This window comes from Salvelinus fontinalis, chromosome 31 (genome assembly GCF_029448725.1).
Source record: "Salvelinus fontinalis isolate EN_2023a chromosome 31, ASM2944872v1, whole genome shotgun sequence".
NCBI classification, from domain to species: Eukaryota; Metazoa; Chordata; class Actinopteri; order Salmoniformes; family Salmonidae; genus Salvelinus; species Salvelinus fontinalis.
In genome coordinates, this window is record NC_074695.1 from 14,555,242 (window position 1) to 14,573,747 (window position 18,506).

Sequence of the window (18,506 nt, forward strand, 5' to 3'; positions counted from 1 at the left end):
AAGAGTTGGAAAGAAATTAATCAAAGGCAGACGTCGAGAGATTGAAGTTGCCCAGAATGATGAGTGGTGAGCCATCGTCAGGAAACTAGCTTATCAAGGGGTCAAGCTCATTGAGGAACTCTCTAAGGGCACCTGGTGGGTGATAGATGACAACAATGTTAAGTTTGAGTGGACAAGTGACAGTGACATAATGGAATTCAAATAAGGAGATGGACAGGTGAGGTTGAAAAGATTTCCACTTAGGCGAAATGAGTATACACACACACACACACACATGTTAATTGTAAAGAGTACACATGGAAACTTACTTTTGTGGCCATAATAGACAATTATCAAAACCCTCTTGACTTGGATCTTCATGACTCGTGGTTCATTGACATCAGTAAAATGTAAAATTATAATTTTAGGCACTAAAATATATATATATTTTTCAGTCTTGTTCTGAGACTTCCAGTGTTGAGCTCAATCTGTCTAGCCCACTCCCCTCAGTCTCAACCCATGTCTGCCTGCTGCTATGACTCAAACCCTCACTCTATGGCTCTACCCCCCTCTCTCCATCTCCCTCTCCCCTCCAGGTGTCTCCGGCTCAGCCTACCGGTGGACGGCGGCGGCGTGCGGTGGGGAACGACCCGGACGATAGACGACAGCGTTTCCTGGAGCGGAACCGGGCAGCCGCCTCACGCTGCCGACAGAAACGCAAAGTCTGGGTCAACTCCCTGGAGAAGAAGGCCGAGGAGCTCTCCTCCATGAACGTCTCCCTGGCGGTGAGTGTGTGTAAGGTCACACTACTCTGCTCTCATCTCTCCTTTCTTCAGCCACCCACTCATTGAGATATGTCTTTCGACCAGTTTGACCTGTCTGTCTCAGCATTATCGTTGCCTTTCTCTATCTGTGTGAGTCAACAGTCATGTCAGAGGGAAAAAAAGGAAAGCTCACACAGTTTAATGCTGCTATTCAGTTCCCCAATGCTTTATCACACACAGTTTAATGCTGCTATTCAGTTCCCCAATGCTTTATCACACACAGTTTAATGCTGCTATTCAGTTCCCCAATGCTTTATCACACACAGTTTAATGCTGCTATTCAGTTCCCAATGCTTTATCACACACAGTTTAATGCTGCTATTCAGTTCCCAATGCTTTATCACACACAGTTTAATGCTGCTATTCAGTTCCCAATGCTTTATCACACACAGTTTAATGCTGCTATTCAGTTCCCAATGCTTTATCACACACAGTTTAATGCTGCTATTCAGTTCCCAATGCTTTATCACACACAGTTTAATGCTGCTATTCAGTTCCCAATGCTTTATCACACACAGTTTAATGCTGCTATTCAGTTCCCAATGCTTTATCACACACAGTTTAATGCTGCTATTCAGTTCCCAATGCTTTATCACACACAGTTTAATGCTGCTATTCAGTTCCCAATGCTTTATCACACACAGTTTAATGCTGCTATTCAGTTCCCAATGCTTTATCACACACAGTTTAATGCTGCTATTCAGTTCCCAATGCTTTATCACACACAGTTTAATGCTGCTATTCAGTTCCCAATGCTTTATCACACACAGTTTAATGCTGCTATTCAGTTCCCAATGCTTTATCACACACAGTTTAATGCTGCTATTCAGTTCCCAATGCTTTATCACACACAGTTTAATGCTGCTATTCAGTTCCCAATGCTTTATCACACACAGTTTAATGCTGCTATTCAGTTCCCAATGCTTTATCACACACAGTTTAATGCTGCTATTCAGTTCCCAATGCTTTATCACACACAGTTTAATGCTGCTATTCAGTTCCCCAATGCTTTATCACACACAGTTTAATGCTGCTATTCAGTTCCCCAATGCTTTATCACACACAGTTTAATGCTGCTATTCAGTTCCCAATGCTTTATCACACACAGTTTAATGCTGCTATTCAGTTCCCAATGCTTTATCACACACAGTTTAATGCTGCTATTCAGTTCCCCAATGCTTTATCACACACAGTTTAATGCTGCTATTCAGTTCCCAATGCTTTATCACACACAGTTTAATGCTGCTATTCAGTTCCCAATGCTTTATCACACACAGTTTAATGCTGCTATTCAGTTCCCAGTGCTTTATCACACACAGTTTAATGCTGCTATTCAGTTCCCAGTGCTTTGTCACACACAGTTTAATTTTTATTTTATTTTATATTTCACCTTTATTTAACCAGGTAGGCTAGTTGAGAACAAGTTCTCATTTGCAACTGCGACCTGGCCAAGATAAAGCATAGCAGTGTGAACAGACAACAACAGAGTTACACATGGAGTAAACAATAGACAAGTCAATAACATGGTAGAAAAAAGACAATCTATATACAATGTGTGCAAAAGGCATGAGGTAGGCAATAAATTGAATAATTACAATTTAGCAGATTAACACTGGAGTGATAAATCATCAGATGATCATGTGCAAGAAGAGATACTGGTGTGCAAAAGAGCAGAAAAGTAAATAAATAAAAGCAGTATGGGGGTGAGGTAGGTAAATTGGGTGGGTAGTTTACAGATGGACTATGTACAGCTGCAGCGATCGGTTAGCTGCTCGGATAGCAGATTTTTAAAGTTGTTGAGGGAGATAAAAGTCTCCAACTTCAGAGATTTTTGCAATTCGTTCCAGTCGCAGGCAGCAGAGAACTGGAAGGAAAGGCGTCCAAATGAGGTTTTGGCTTTAGGGATGATCAGTGAGATACACCTGCTGGAGCGCGTGCTACGGGTGGGTGTAGCCATCGTGACCAGTGAACTGAGATAAGGCGGCACTTTACCTAGCATAGCCTTGTAGATGACCTGGAGCCAGTGGGTCTGACGCCGAACATGTAGCGAGGGCCAGCCGACTAGGGCATACAGGTCGCAGTGGTGGGTCGTATAAGGTGCTTTAGTAACAAAACGGATGGCACTGTGATAAACTGCATCCAGTTTGCTGAGTAGAGTATTGGAAGCTATTTTGTAGATGACATCGCCGAAGTCGAGGATCGGTAGGATAGTCAGTTTTACTAGGGTAAGTTTGGCGGCGTGAGTGAAGGAGGCTTTGTTCCGGAATAGAAAGCCGACTCTAGATTTGATTTTGGATTGGAGATGTTTGATATGAGTCTGGAAGGAGAGTTTGCAGTCTAGCCAGACACCTAGGTACTTATAGATGTCCACATATTCTAATATGCTGCTATTCAGTTCCCCAATGCTTTATCACACACAGTTTAATGCTGCTTTTCAGTCCCCAATGCTTTATCACACACAGTTTAATGCTGCTATTCAGTTCCCCAATGCTTTATCACACACAGTTTACTGCTGCTATTCAGTCCCCAATGCTTTATCACACACAGTTTAATGCTGCTATTCAGTTCCCCAATGCTTTATCACACACAGTTTAATGCTGCTATTCAGTTCCCCAATGCTTTATCACACACAGTTTAATGCTGCTATTCAGTTCCCCAATGCTTTATCACACACAGTTTAATGCTGCTATTCAGTTCCCCAATGCTTTATCACACACAGTTTAATGCTGCTGTCCCCAATGCTTTATCACACACAGTTTAATGCTGCTGTCCCCAATGCTTTATTACACACAGTTTAATGCTGCTGTCCCCAATGCTTTATCACACACAGTTTAATGCTGCTGTCCCCAATGCTTTATCACACACAGTTTAATGCTGCTGTCCCCAATGCTTTATTCTTGCCCCATACGTTGGAGATGTGCATAAAATGCTGCTTTCTTAAATGTTTTTCTCCATCTGCCCACGGACTACAGATAAACTGCCAGTTTGCTAAATCTGGCACATTTACAGCAATGTTAATTGATGTGCATTGTCCCAGTCCCCGAAAAATACATCAATAAATACATATCACTCTCATTTGCTTCATCAACAGTGACTTCAGACCATTGTTACCCCCTCTCTGTTTGTGTATTGGTGTGAGAAAACATAGCAGTATTGACTCATTGTTATTGTAATTATTAATAATAATAGTATTATTGACTCATTGTGTTACTGTCTCTTCAGAATGAGGTGTCTCTACTGAGGAACGAGGTGGCTCATCTCAAACAGCTGCTGCTGGCTCATAAGGACTGCCCTGTCACCACTCTACAGAAGAGCATGGGTGAGCCTGCTAGCTAGCGGCATCTAGAAAACACACTGAAACCTCTCATGCTGTTTGATGCAAAGCATTGTATAACGTTATATAGTCAGTGTGTTTGTCTAGATCAGATCACTACCGTGGCTTAGTCAGTGTCTAGATCAGATCACTACCATGACTTAGTCAGTGTCTAGTTCAGATCACTACCATGACTTAGTCAGTGTCTAGTTTAGATCACTACCGTGGCTTAGTCAGTGTCTAGTTTAGATCACTACCGTGGCTTAGTCCGTGTCTAGATCAGATCACTACCGTGGCTTAGTCCGTGTCTAGATCAGATCACTACCGTGGCTTAGTCCGTGTCTAGATCAGATCACTACCGTGGCTTAGTCAGTGTCTAGATCAGATCACTACCGTGGCTTAGTCAGTGTCTAGTTCAGATCACTACCGTGGCTTAGTCAGTGTCTAGTTCAGATCACTACCGTGGCTTAGTCAGTGTCTAGATCAGATCACTACCGTGGCTTAGTCGGTGGCTAGTTCCGATCACTACCGTGGCTTAGTCAGTGTCTAGTTTAGATCACTACCGTGGCTTAGTCAGTGGCTAGTTCAGATCACCATGGTAGGAATAAGGAAAAGGCTTTGTTGTTAGAACCAATGAGCCAGTAAGTACATATACTAAATGTATTTATTAATGGGGGTTAAGTGATTGAAATAGCTTGTTGTGGTTTCTGGTGCCTCTGTTCTTTCTACCATGTAAACTCATCCCTGGAACTCTTGTGTCTGTGCTGTAGGAGAAGACAGCATAATGAAAGACGTGTCGGAGCCCACCGGCTCCCCAGCACCCGTCATCCAGCACAGCTCCCTGCCCAGTCCCTCTCCTTCCTCGGGCCCCAATGGGATAAGTATCCGGGCGGCCGCCGAGGCCATGTCAGTGCTGGCTAGGATGGGTCAACACCAGCAGCACCAGCAGAGGAGAGAAGAGAGGGATGGAGGGAGAGATGTGAGGGATGGACCCTCCTCCCACGTCATCATGGCCACACATTGGCACCACTCTGCCAGATGATGAGCGTATCACACACCACAGCCCGGGACTGTACGGCTCACACAGCACCAGGCACCACCCTACACGGGCAGGAGGAGAGCACAGGAGAGGGTAGAGGAGGAAGAGAGCAACTCAAAAAAAGTCACACCTTCCTAGTCAAATAAACCTTCTCAGGTGAGCAGAGGAGTAGTTACATGATACAATCCTCCCTCCTCTACTCTCTGCCCGTGCTGTGGCGGACATTTTTGTGTCAGCCACTTTTGTGTCAGGCCTGGAGCCTTGCTGGAGCTCAGCAACAACAGCCTTCTGGGAATGGACCGGGACGATAGAAGAGGAAGAGCTTCCTGTTCTGTTCAATATGCCATATATAGACTACATATAGGGGCTGGACTCAACTCCCCTCAAGCCATCCTCAAGCCCTTATGAACTTCACTGGACTGTAGGACTGCATAGCATCGTCCCGAGTGTCGTAACTGTCATTGTGATAAACTTGGACACTCAGACTCTAACACACAGTAACACACAGATACCAGACACATATACTCAGCGTAAACATTGAATTGATTCATGTTTGTTGTTTATCAAGTGATATACCAAAGCCCTGATCACTGCAGGGGTCCGTACTATTGTAACAGGCGGTTGTGGCCTTGCTCTCCTGCACATGTTGACACGTTTTATTCACACACAAAAATGGGTTTTAATGATTGAAGCTCCAACTCCATAGATGCAATAGTTTTGTATACTCTAAAATATTTTCAATTTGGTCTGTTGAATCCCTAGCAGTTTTGTAAGCAATTACATTTCGAGTATCTGTCGCAGTTGTTCACGAAAAAGCTTGACCTCATTTTTAGCCCTGTATGATACATTTTATATAGCGTGTGTGTGTGTGTGGGGTGTGTGTATGTACATCAATGTATGTACATCAAGCAGTTTGTTTATTCAAGGTCTGATAAAACAAGATCTGATTTGGTAGCATTTGACTTCTTGTTATATTAGCGTCTTTGTTGTATTCCTGTGCAGCTTTCTTTTACAACTTTAGCGGCACATTACTATTTGCAGCTTGGGACATAGAGAACCAAATTATCTTTTGTGTGACAGAAACAGAAAGCTAAAAATAATGTATTTAGTGTACACTCATTTACAAATGATTTATACACTTAAGTGTTTTTCAAAGAAAGGCTTTTCACTTTTAGCTTCAGAATCTCTTTGGGACTGCATCTGACTAAACAAATCCAACCTCCTCTCCTCTGTCTAACCATTTGCTCTTTCCCATGCAATTTTTGTATTTATTTGTTTCTAAATGTATGTCATTACCATCGTTTATGAAATCTTATCTGATAGAAAGCTTTTTCTAACTGGCCTTTGTAACCCTCGTCTGTTTCCTGAACCTTCTCGGTGTGGTGCTTCATCCTTGCTGCTTTCTGGAGCGTGATTGGCTGCTCTTAAGTCTCCAGGGTCGCGTTCATTAGGTACCAAACAGGACAAAACGGACTGAAATAACAAGGCATGTGCTCATTTTCATTTGCCGTTGCAAAACGTTATGAAACGTTTACCATTGAGTGCACTAATGAACACAAACCTGTCTGGTCTTTACTAATGACTCTATCCAAAACAAAGCCATGTTACTCTTTAGCCGAGCGTGTATGTGTGTGTTTTTACAGACAGCACTGACACATCTGGACTCAGACAGAGACACACACTCAGACAGAGACACACACTGTTTGAAAACGATTTTGCCTTAAAGAATCACTTTCGTGCCTCCGACATCCTCCTCAAAGATTGGGTTGCATGAAAAAACCTTATGGGTCTGCCTTAGGAAGAAAAAAAGTTTAAAAAAAATTAAAGGCCATTAGCAATGGGTAACAACTGATTAGCTTTTTTTGCACGGTGAGAATTTTTCGTATTGTAGATGCCTTAAAAAAAAAATCAGGAGTAAAATGTCACCATGGCGTCTCACCACATTATCATTGTTGTGTGTTGTACACTGCCATCTAGTGGAGTAATTTGACCTTCACCTTCTCTCACAAGGATGGGAAATGGAACTTTGAGGGAAATTCTTTCAGAACTCCTATGGCAGTCTCAGAACAGTTTAAATTCTTCAGGGATCTCCCCCCTATTTAGTTTTAGACATTTTGTTTTTAGAAAAACAAACCACCTAAACAAGTTATTAATCTTGTTGTTTTGTATTTGTACAGAACTTCCCCCCCACCATCGATCTAATTATGTGTAACCATTTGCAGTGTTTAATCCTGCAGAAATAACTAGGGTATCAGTCCCAAAAACATAAGCGCATGTCTAAATGCACTCAAATATGCAGGTTTATCGTTAATTATTTGTTTAGTTTTTAAAGTTTTTGTGTCAACTTTGGTTTGTCCTGAATACAGGTTCTCTTTCAGTAACATCAAAAGTTTGCTATTTCTTTTGTCTTGATAATGTATTTTATACATAATGGGATTGTTTCCGGATCCAGATTAAGCTTAGTTCTACACTAAAAAGCATGTTCAATGGAGATACTTCTTAGTCCAGCTAGATTCAATCTGTGTTCAGGAAACTGGCCCAACAAGGATTGCTACTCAGTAACTACTGACACATCTCACATGACTGAACCGCTTTCTACTACAGTCCCAATAGTAAACCCTATTCCCGATTTTATTACACTACTTTTGACCAGGGCTCTGTACTATATAGGGAATAGGGTGCGATTTGGTATGCTACCCTACAGTGACCGTCCCAATGGTGACCCTGTCAGGCGTTGTGTAGTACTCTGAGCTGGCACTAGCTAGCTGTCCCTTTTATAAATAGACGATTGTTCATATGAAATGGAAAAAAACTCAACTTTATTTAGCTTTCATGTCAGTTAATTGTCATTGGCACTTTGTTCTTCTCTTTTTTTTTTTTCTCCTCCAGTATTTTTTAAATTGCGTGCTATTGTCACGAGGACTATATACAAATACTCTGGCATGATAAACGCTTCTTCTGTTATACATTTTTGTGTTGTAATGATAAGATATAGAAATGTATTTGTTTTAGTACATCAAGTTCTTTTTGATTTTTCCTATCAAAAAGACTTGCTGTAACCCAACTGTTTGTATCAGCCGGACTACGCCGGAACCATAGAATTGGAATCATGATTCTAATCCTATGGCTGGAAACTCTGCTTTGTCTGGACTGCTTGTTACTGACAAATCAACTTAGTTTTTTTGACATTGTTTTCATGGAAATCTGTTTGTTTACCCCTCTCAAAATATGAAGTTGTTGTGAACAAGTAACAGAATTGTATAAGAAAAATAACAATTTTACCTATGAAGACAATTGGAAAAGTTGCAATTTGTTTTGTATTTAAATTTTTCATTCACACTCCCATGAAAGAATTGTTGGACTGATCATTTTTGAAATTGTCATTATTGTACTGTACATATCTGTACTAGGCTATATGAATATATTTACTTTTCCATGCATGTCTAAGTGAAACTACTATGAACACTTACCGTGCTGCAGCTTTAATTAAACAAATAACTTAATGGATATCAAACGTTTCTGTAATATTTGATTCAGACAATTTAACAATAGATTCTCTTAATTCATTTCAATCTCAATTTAAAGGGGTTTATTGGCATGGGAAACATATGTTTACATTGCCAAAGCAAGTGAAATAAACAATAAACATCACTCACAAGGTCAAAAGGGTTTAGAGATGTTTTGAATGTTATTGTCTATATAGTGTTGTAATGATGTGCAAATAGTTTAAGTACAAAGGGGAAAATAAATATGGGTTGTATTTACAATGGTGTTTGTTCTTCACTGGTTGCCCTTTTCTTGTGGCAACAGGTCACAAATATTGCTGCTGTGATGGCACACTGTGGTATTTCACCCAATAGATATGGGAGTTGATCAAAATTGGATTTGTTTGTGGGTCTGTGTAATCTAAGGGGAGTGTGTCTAATATGGTCATACAATTGGCAGGAGGTTAGAAAGTGCAGCTCTCTCTGTGTGTGTGTGTGTGTGTGTGTGTTACATGTTCACTTAAGATTTATCAATTCTGCAGTAGCCTATCCCTGTACTGAAGATCTTTGGCCAACTAATCTGTGCAGTCCTTACCTTGTAATCACTAAATGCATGCTTGCCATCTGTAACTGCATCAGCGATTTACTGAGGACTATAATGAGAGCGTCAACATCAAGGATAAGAGTGATATTTTCCTGGCTCAGAAACAGACTAAGGTGGTTACTTGGCGTGGGCCAGTGCGCACGTGGTCCGTCGTCGCGTCATTTAGCCACCTGAATGATCCTTCCAAATGTACCCCTACTAGCTAACTTCTGGAACACAATTGATTACGTTCCTAACAGACTAAGGGAGTATTTTTTGGACAACTGTTTTCATATTTTCTCTAAGGTGACCCATGGAATCAGCAGGGTGGCCACCTTAATATTTTCTGAAGGAAACCCCCTGATGTTGGAGGCATGCTTATCTTAAACCACCCCATACAGACCCAATTCGATCGACCGTACATCTACACTACGATATGAAACGTTGATTTGAACATTCTGACCAACTAGTGGGTCATGCGGCGCCCCACTGTCTGATTCATTCCGCTTGGTTTCTGATGATAGTTGTCGATTATATCGACTGATTGCAATTGTATCGGGTGCTGACACAGTCTACACTATCATGCATATGAGATGGTAGGCCAGCGAGGCCACACGTTGTTAAGATAAGTATATGACTACTCACCCAGGTTATCTTTAGTGTGTCATATAAATTAAACTGTACTGATGCAAATGTAGGATTTACAACTATACGATATAATCCGTTTTATTGTACACAGTTGTAACATCTCTAGATCAACACGAGAGGGAGGACAAGCTGTATGTCTCGATATTTAGCATGTTTTGGGTGCAGTAATTTGCCATGCCGCTAGTGTGATTATAGTACAGACGAGAGATCGCGTGACCGTTAATTATTTGCCATTGGTGAATTCTCCCTCTTATGGCGGAGGGAGCAGTCGGCGCAATGGATTGTCACTTCAATTCAAATGCATATTTCGTGTTTTGAAGGCAGTATTTTGAAATAGAAGAGATTTCGTTTTTACTTAAAGCACACTTTGTTGTATTCTTTTTACGTCATGGCGGACCGTGGCGTGGATTTTTCCGGTATACCTAAAGAGGTTCGAGACCATTTGGCGGAGTTGGAATTGGAGCTATCGGAAGGTAAGGAGGCTAATGTAGGCGAGTGAATTCAAATTCACACCATGTAGCTTGCTCACTAACCCACACCGGTATCGATCAAATTAGCACTATGTTTATCTTAGTGTACAAGGTGAATAGCAACATTTGAAGCTAATATAGACACACAACCATATTCAGCCAGTAATGCCTGGATGGCTAGCCAGCTAGCAACCCTTTTCTGTTAGCGTTGCATTGACAGACAGTAGAAAGAGAATGGCTCAACCGTGGCCGTGGGTTCTCTTGTCTGTGACGGTTTCGTACTAGTCTAGGTTTAATCATTCAAATCAATCATTTCATAGCTGTTCTATATGTAAAGCAATTGATTAATCTGTATTCTCTTACATATCCATGATTGAATATCAAAGCCACACTTGTCAGAATCATCTGCTAAATTTGGTAATCCATGTACCTTCTCATCTGCTAAATTTGGTAATCCATGTACCTTCTCATCTGCTAAATTTGGTAATCCATGTACCTTCTCATCTGCTAAATTTGGTAATCCATGTACCTTCTCATCTGCTAAATTTGGTAATCCATGTACCTTCTCATCTGCTAAATTTGGTAATCCATGTACCTTCTCATCTGCTAAATTTGGTAATCCATGTACCTTCTCATCTGCTAAATTTGGTAATCCATGTACCTTCTCATCTGCTAAATTTGGTAATCCATGTACCTTCTCATCTGCTAAATTTGGTAATCCATGTACCTTCTCATCTGCTAAATTTGGTAATCCATGTACCTTCTCATCTGCTAAATTTGGTAATCCATGTACCTTCTCATCTGCTAAATTTGGTAATCCATGTACCTTCTCATCTGCTAAATTTGGTAATCCATGTACCTTCTCATCTGCTAAATTTGGTAATCCATGTACCTTCTCATCTGCTAAATTTGGTAATCCATGTACCTTCTCATCTGCTAAATTTGCTAATCCATGTACCTTCTCATCTGCTAAATTTGCTAATCATGTATCTTCTTGACCATCAACTCACGGTTGGTGTCTAGAACCCGTATGTTCCTGTGTTAACCTGACGGTGACATTACCAGTCAGTGGATGTATTAATGGAATGCGGGGGTTGCAGTCGAGTAATTCTGCATTGCACAACCTACTGTGTGGGTTTGTGACTGCAGAATGGTAGATAACAGCATATGTATATATTCTTATTCCATTACTTAGATATGTATGTATTAGGTATTTGTTGTGGAATTGTTAAGATTACTTGTTAGATATTGCTGCACTGTCGGAACTATAAGCACAAGCATTTCGCTACACTCGCAATAATACAATATGACAGTCATTGTGATGAAACGTCAGTACTGATACAAATCACCTATCATACAGTACATTCACCTGTTGTCTCTAGCATTTAAAATGTTGCTATGAGTCAACTTAGCGTAGGACAGGATGTGATGTCATACGGCCCTCTGCATGGCTTGACCTGAGAGAGTAACCTTTTCACACACCAATGACATAGGCTTCTTCATTTGCTTAGGCACACTCAATATGAGTTTGAGCTGTGTGTGTGTTAGTTGTGGCAGGGAAGTGTTTGTTGTGTGTGTGGCCACATGTGGCACAGGCCCCCCATCCCTACCTCCCTCTCTCTCCAACAGCTGCACTATAACATCATTGTTTGGCCCTGGGATGCGTTAAGTAGGATGGAGCGGTGTTAAGCGTTTAATGAAACAGAAACAGTACTGTCCTGAACGGCCAGTTGATGAACGGCGTGATTATGCCTGCCTGTTGATTGATTGTTGTATGGTGTGCTATACAAGTTTTGCGATTACAAAAATAAATATATATATATTTATTTTTTATTATTATTTTTAATGGCCACACTCACCAAATCAGAGGAAACGTACCTCAAAAGCCTTTTAAAGAATGGTGCGCACTGTTTTGGGGAAACGTGCCATTCAGTACAAACTGCCACACACAACGTAACAAACGTTGAACCGAACTGAACGCACCCCTGGTGTAACAGTATAACTTTAAACCGTCCCCTCGCCCCGACACGGGCGCGAACCAGGGACCCTCTGCACACATCAACAACTGACACCCACGAAGCGTCGTTACCCATCGCTCCACAAAAGCCGCTGCCCTTGCAGAGCAAGGGGCAACACTACTTCTAGGTTTCAGAGCAAGTGACGTAACTGATTGAAACGCTATTAGCGCGTACCTGCTAACTAGCTAGCCATTTCACATCCGTTACACTGGGGCTGCTGCCTATGTACCTAGACATGAAACACTGGTCACTTTAATAATGTTCAAAAACTGTTTTACCCACTTCATATGTGTATATACTGTATTCTAGTCAAGGCTTATGTACCGAAAGTTCAATGTGTTTTCAGTGCATTTTCAACTCTACTGATATTTTTTTTGAACAAAAACTGTTTTGTTCAACAGCAAATGTTTCTACTCTGGTCTTGTCATGTGATCTCTAGCCAACGTCTCGCAGATGTGGTGCAGGAAGACCATGCGGGTAGGCTAGTCTACATAATGGGATTATTATGGATAAGAGTGAGAATAGGTTTATCTGTCAAATGGCAATCAGGCGTTGATCATCATGTCACCAGAATAAGACCCTCAATATTTATTGGAAAGGAGCATCAAGATCACCATCAACTTTCTCCACCCTGTGAAGTTCATCATAACTTATTTCATCTGTAGCCGAATAAACTGCATGGTTTCCCGAGTCGTAGTGGGAGGACCACACACCATATCATCACGTGACTCCAAGTTTACTTTGATATGATGGTTATTAAATCAATATTTGCTCATTTAAAAGCATTTCCACTGCCATTTCTCACATAAATTTTACCAACACAAAAAGATCCCACCATGTTGAATGAGTAAATGACCTGTCTGCATTTATAAAATTGTACCCTAACTTCCTGTTTCTGTCACAGCTGTTGTGATTAAAAAAAATACTGTATGACTTTGGATGGAAACATATTTTGTCCCCCAACCTGCCTGCCCTTGGTCATAACAAACACCACCACAGAACAGAGCCGCACCGAAGCGGAAATGCCTGTTGGGTTGTTTAGAGGAGAACAGAGGCAAGCCAAGTGTCCTCTTAAATAACAAGCCAGTTGTGTGTGTGTGTGTGTGTGTGTTAAGCCCCCAGTGACCAGTGAGGACAATGAGCCTCATTCAGCTGGTCACAGCCATGGTGGCAGTTAGTAGGCCATTCAACTAGACTCTTTGGCACCCTATTCCTCTTTAGCCTATAGTGCACTGCTTTTGACCAGGGTAGTGCGCTATATAGGGTGCCATTTGGAACCTAGCCTTGGTGTGCTGCAGTGGCATGAGCGGATCTTATAGGAAGGAAGGAAGGGAGGGAGGGAGGGGTCAGACATAGTTAGGAAGATTGTGTGTCTGTGTGTTCAAAGCCCCCCTGTGTTGTGTTTGTTAGTGTTCAGCCAGGAGTGACTAGGCGGGACTGACCTGGCCTAGCTAAGTGTTGTTTCTCCTACTTGATGGTTGACAAATGTCCCAACTTTATTTCTCATGGTTTACAGAAGCATTAGGCCTATTTTCTGCTTGTTGAGGTATTTGCCTTCGCCAGCAAGGGTTCATTGAGTTTACTTTTGGTGTTTTGGGATACTAAGGCAGGCCTATGACAGAGGTCGGTTGATATTTGAATCTGGTCTTTGTCTGTTGCTGCTTTCATATTGTTCCATAAGAAACAGTTTTCTGCATTTTCTCTTTTTAACATCTTCAGAAACGAGAAACACAGGAGCTCTGCTGCCGTGTGTGTGGTGTGTCTGTGTGGTGTCTTTGTGTGCCTGTGTGTGAGTTTGTGGACAATATGATGAGGTCCTGCCTTACCTACTTACTGACTTCAACTACTGCTGCGGTGGCCAGTCCAGATTATTGCCAGTTGCTTCCAATCTAGGCCGGCCAGCCAGGCAGGCAGCCAGGCAGGCAAGGGAGCTAGTGGATCTAGAGAAACGCAGACAGAAACAGCCTCGGAGGCATTGAAATGGGGACAGTCTGAAGAATAAGGACATCAGCAGCACATTGCTATGCTACGCTATCATCCAGAAATTTAGTAGCAGTCTAGACCTACTAGTTTTTCTTTCTAATGCTTGGAGCTGTGCTTGACCGAGCTCTCTCTTGCGCAATGTAGCCTAACCAATGGAATAGTTCCCAAAGTGTAAATTCAAACATCACCCCAATACCTCAAAGTATAATTTGAAAGAATTAAAATGCTATTTGAACCCAGGTGACGTCCGACTCGTTAATCGTCCAACTACAACCATTAGTGACAGCACTGTAGATAAGACACGATGGAGGACAAGAATAAGGAAGGTCCTTCACTTCCACTTCCTTCCCTTGGTCAAGTTGTCTGAACTGAACTGTGGACAAGGTGGATGGGATTGAGCCTGCAGTAAAGTACCATGTTATATTTTCCTGCCAGCCAGAGCCTAGAGGGCTTTACTTGAGACAGATGACAGGCTTGTGACTGACAGATCGTTCCTTCCTCTAGTTTTATAACAGCTGATGAGCCTTGTGTTTTGTTGCTCTATCAGACCTGGGTTTAAGTATAAGTTGACATCATGGCTTGCCTGGTTAAATGGACCAATGGAATAGTCCCAAATCTGTAAACACAGCCCATTTGGGACTCCAGGCAGTCCCAACACTTGAAGTATTTGAAAGGTTTCAAATAGTATTTGAACCCAGGTTTATGTGGTGTGTGTTTATAGAGGTAGGGTTAAAGTCTCTGGCCATAACTGGTAACAAGGACTTAAAAGCTGAGAGAGATGCATTATGTCCAGCTTGAAGCTCAGCCAAGCATCCCCCTACTCTCTCTAGGGGCTTTAGACTCAACTGGACATGATACTGTGGGTCTTGTTAACTCTTGTACCAGATGTTGGTTGGAACAAGCACTTGTTGTGAGTTCATAGGCTATACAGTAAAGCTTGCACCAATTCAGACCGTATTGAAATGGGCTAGCTAGCCTATATCAGATTGACAAGCAGTTGTTGTATTCAGGCAAGAGTGCATCTTATGTGACTTGTTTTGTGCCAAGACTCAGGGTTCGATACTGCGGCCATCATGATTTATTCAAACAGTAATGTAAGAGGCAACAACGGCACAGGAATGCCTCTGTGTGTGTGTGTCAGGGTTCCACATACAGGGAGGTTCTGAAAACCCTCCGGGCCAGTCAATCATCCCCGTCAGTGGCCCGCTTGGGCCAATGAAAATAATATTTGAACAATGCCTTTTTTAGTCTTGGTTATATAATGGATGAAAAAAGGTTCCTGAAGCTGAAGCCAATTTCTGAAGCCAGTTTCACAAAAAGGAACTCAGTTGGGGTCTCAGCTTCCTGTTGAGAGGTTGAATAGTAGAATAGGCCGTGCTGCTATTCCAGTTTCAACTGTTCTGCCTGCGGTTATGGAACCCCTACCTGTCCCAGACCTGCTGTTTTCAACTCTTAATGATCGGCTATGAAAAGCCAACTGACATTTATTCCTGATTATTATTTGACCATGCTTGTCACTAATGAACATTTTGAACATCCTGGCCATGTTCTGTTATAATCTCCACCCGGCACAGCCAGAAGAGGACTGGCCACCCCTCATAGCCTGGTTCCTCTCTAGGTTTCTTCCTAGGTTCCTGCCTTTCTAGGGAGTTTTTCCTAGCCACTGTGCTTCTACACCTGCATTGCTTGCTGTTTGGGGTTTTAGGCTGGGTTTCTGTACAGCACTTCGAGATATTAGCTGATGTACGAAGGGCTATATAAAATAAACTTGATTTGATTTGAATAGTAGAATACACAAGGTGCAATTTATGAAATGTGGTTGTGCATCAGGAGTCACTCAATTAACCCATGTCAGCAATTTATTTTAGATTAGGAATTTAGTCTAGCAGCCAGCTAGCTGCATTTATAGTAAGCATGGTCAAATTACCGACCTGGATTAGGCCCATTTGATCATCTGTTATGATATTAAAAACATTTGCCTCCACCCTATGGTAAAATGTGTAGAATTGCAGGAAATGTGCTGTAAAACAGCATTTTCTTCGCGCCGCCCCATGGCAAAATATGTAGAATTGCAGGACATAAACTTTTTGTCTCTTCGCTGTCACGAGGGGGGCCGCTAACAGATGGTTGTTGGGTGGAGGTAAGACCGACAGTGGTAGGAAAGATGTTCCAAGTTATATCTTCCAGTAAATGCTAATAAAATAATGGGTATGCAAAACAGATATTTAAAAAGTCTTGAAAAGTCTTAAAAAGGTTGAATATTTGCGATGCGCAATTCCGTCATTATGGAATAGCCTGCCTTGAAAATCAGACATTTCCTCTAGGCTATGGTCCTTGAAAAATCAGACATTTCCTCTAGGCTATGGTCCTGGAAAAATCAGACATTTCCTCTAGGCTATGGTCCTTGAAAATCTGAAAATCAGACATTTCCTCTAGGCTATGGTCCTTGAAAAATCAGACATTTCCTCTAGGCTATGGTCCTTGAAAAATCAGACATTTCCTCTAGGCTATGGTCCTTGAAAAATCAGACATTTCCTCTAGGCTATGGTCCTTGAAAAATCAGACATTTCCTCTAGGCTATGGTCCTTGAAAAATCAGACATTTCCTCTAGGCTATGGTCCTTGAAAAATCAGACATTTCCTCTAGGCTATGGTCCTTGAAAAATCAGACATTTCCTCTAGGCTATGGTCCTTGAAAAATCAGACATTTCCTCTAGGCTATGGTCCTTGAAAAATCAGACATTTCCTCTAGGCTATGGTCCTTGAAAAATCAGACATTTCCTCTAGGCTATGGTCCTTGAAAATCAGACATTTCCTCTAGGCTATGGTCCTTGAAAATCTGAAAATCAGACATTTCCTCTAGGCTATGGTCCTTGAAAATCAGACATTTCCTCTAGGCTATGGTCCTTGAAAAGTCTTGAAGTTCTACTGCTCCGATATAATTATTCTGTGATTTAATTTCTGACCAGTTTTTTGAGAGATGTAGGAGCTTTCGTTTGTTTCCTGCCATTTAAATTGAAGGGTATTGCGTTAGTCTGTTGCTGTAAAACCATGTGTTGTCATCAACTTGGTTTCTCGTTTTAAAACATGATACAGTAACCACTCAATAACTCTTCAACATCTCTAATGGCGAGACTTACCAATGTCTGTATGAACCTTGAATAGGCTACTTGCTCGGCCTGCAAAGGAAAGATGAAAATCACCTGCTATTGAAATGATGCACATATCAGTCGCTTTCCTGTCAGATTTTGACTTGGGACAGTATTTTTTTCATTCGGGCCAGTAGCTTTCAGTTGGCACTGGCCCGGTGTGCCACTGGCAAATGTACCGGAATGTCGATCCCTTCTGTGTGCAGTACGCGTAGGGCCTATGTGTCTACCACTTAGTGTAGCCATTACAGCCTGTTTTTGCGTAGATGGAAAGGCCTGGTAGAATCATGATTATTTGTCTCAACACCATCACAAGTGCACTACAGAAACTACTCTAGCCAAACACAAGGTATTAGATTTTCCCCAGACCATAAAAATGGTCCCCTGATGTGGTCTAAGCATTGTTGTGGACTTAGAGCATCCAATTTAGTTGTTTTTCTATACATTTTGAGAAAACCTGAATCGCAGTCCTACTCTTTTTTTTCTCTTCTTTCCCCCCCATTTTTTATTATAATAAAAAACAAAAATTGGTATCAAGTATATCTTTTTAATTCTGCCTTCTAGAGGATTTTGCAGAAAATAGCACATGGCACTTTGAAATCTGCGATAAAAATATTGTATTTTTCTTTGCTTTTACGTAGTGCTGAGCTATGTGTTTTTTGAGGTTGTTTGATAATAAAAATCGGTTTGGATAATAATTTAAAAAAATGCATGACATTACAATGATTTTAGAGCTTTTTAATGGAAATTCCAAAGCCAAAAATAGTGAACATTAAATTTCCAAAACATTGAAGATATTCCATTGTCTCTGTCATGTCCACATTGGGTAGAAGCCAATAGAAAGATTTTATATTTTTATGAAATAATAAAATATTTCAGTTTTATTACTTTGTTTTTATTTGACATAATTATTTTTCACTCTTTAAAGTAATCTCATCTCTGTTCAGCCAGCCAGCCAGACCATCTAATGTTATCTATGTGCCCACATACTGTACTGTCTGTAGTCATCCTATTTA

The 18,506-nt window shown here is 41.3% G+C and overlaps 2 protein-coding genes across 3 annotated transcripts in view; both read left to right on the forward strand.

The window, feature by feature from the left end:
• Positions 1-8,922, forward strand: part of LOC129829617 (cyclic AMP-dependent transcription factor ATF-7-like) — a 41,678-nt gene extending 32,756 nt beyond the window's left edge. For both annotated transcript variants that reach the window (XM_055891415.1, XM_055891414.1), the window contains 3 exons: positions 576-764; positions 4,026-4,122; positions 4,887-8,922. In XM_055891415.1, the coding sequence (XP_055747390.1) occupies positions 576-764; positions 4,026-4,122; positions 4,887-5,158 (558 nt within the window). In that variant the 3' untranslated portion in view covers positions 5,159-8,922. The remainder of the gene's footprint in view (positions 1-575; positions 765-4,025; positions 4,123-4,886) is intronic.
• A 1,146-nt stretch (positions 8,923-10,068) lies between these two features.
• Positions 10,069-18,506, forward strand: part of LOC129829619 (disco-interacting protein 2 homolog B-A-like) — a 151,651-nt gene continuing 143,213 nt past the window's right edge. The window contains exon 1 of the mRNA XM_055891417.1: positions 10,069-10,344. Coding sequence (XP_055747392.1) covers positions 10,260-10,344 — 85 coding nt within the window. The 5' untranslated portion in view covers positions 10,069-10,259. The remainder of the gene's footprint in view (positions 10,345-18,506) is intronic.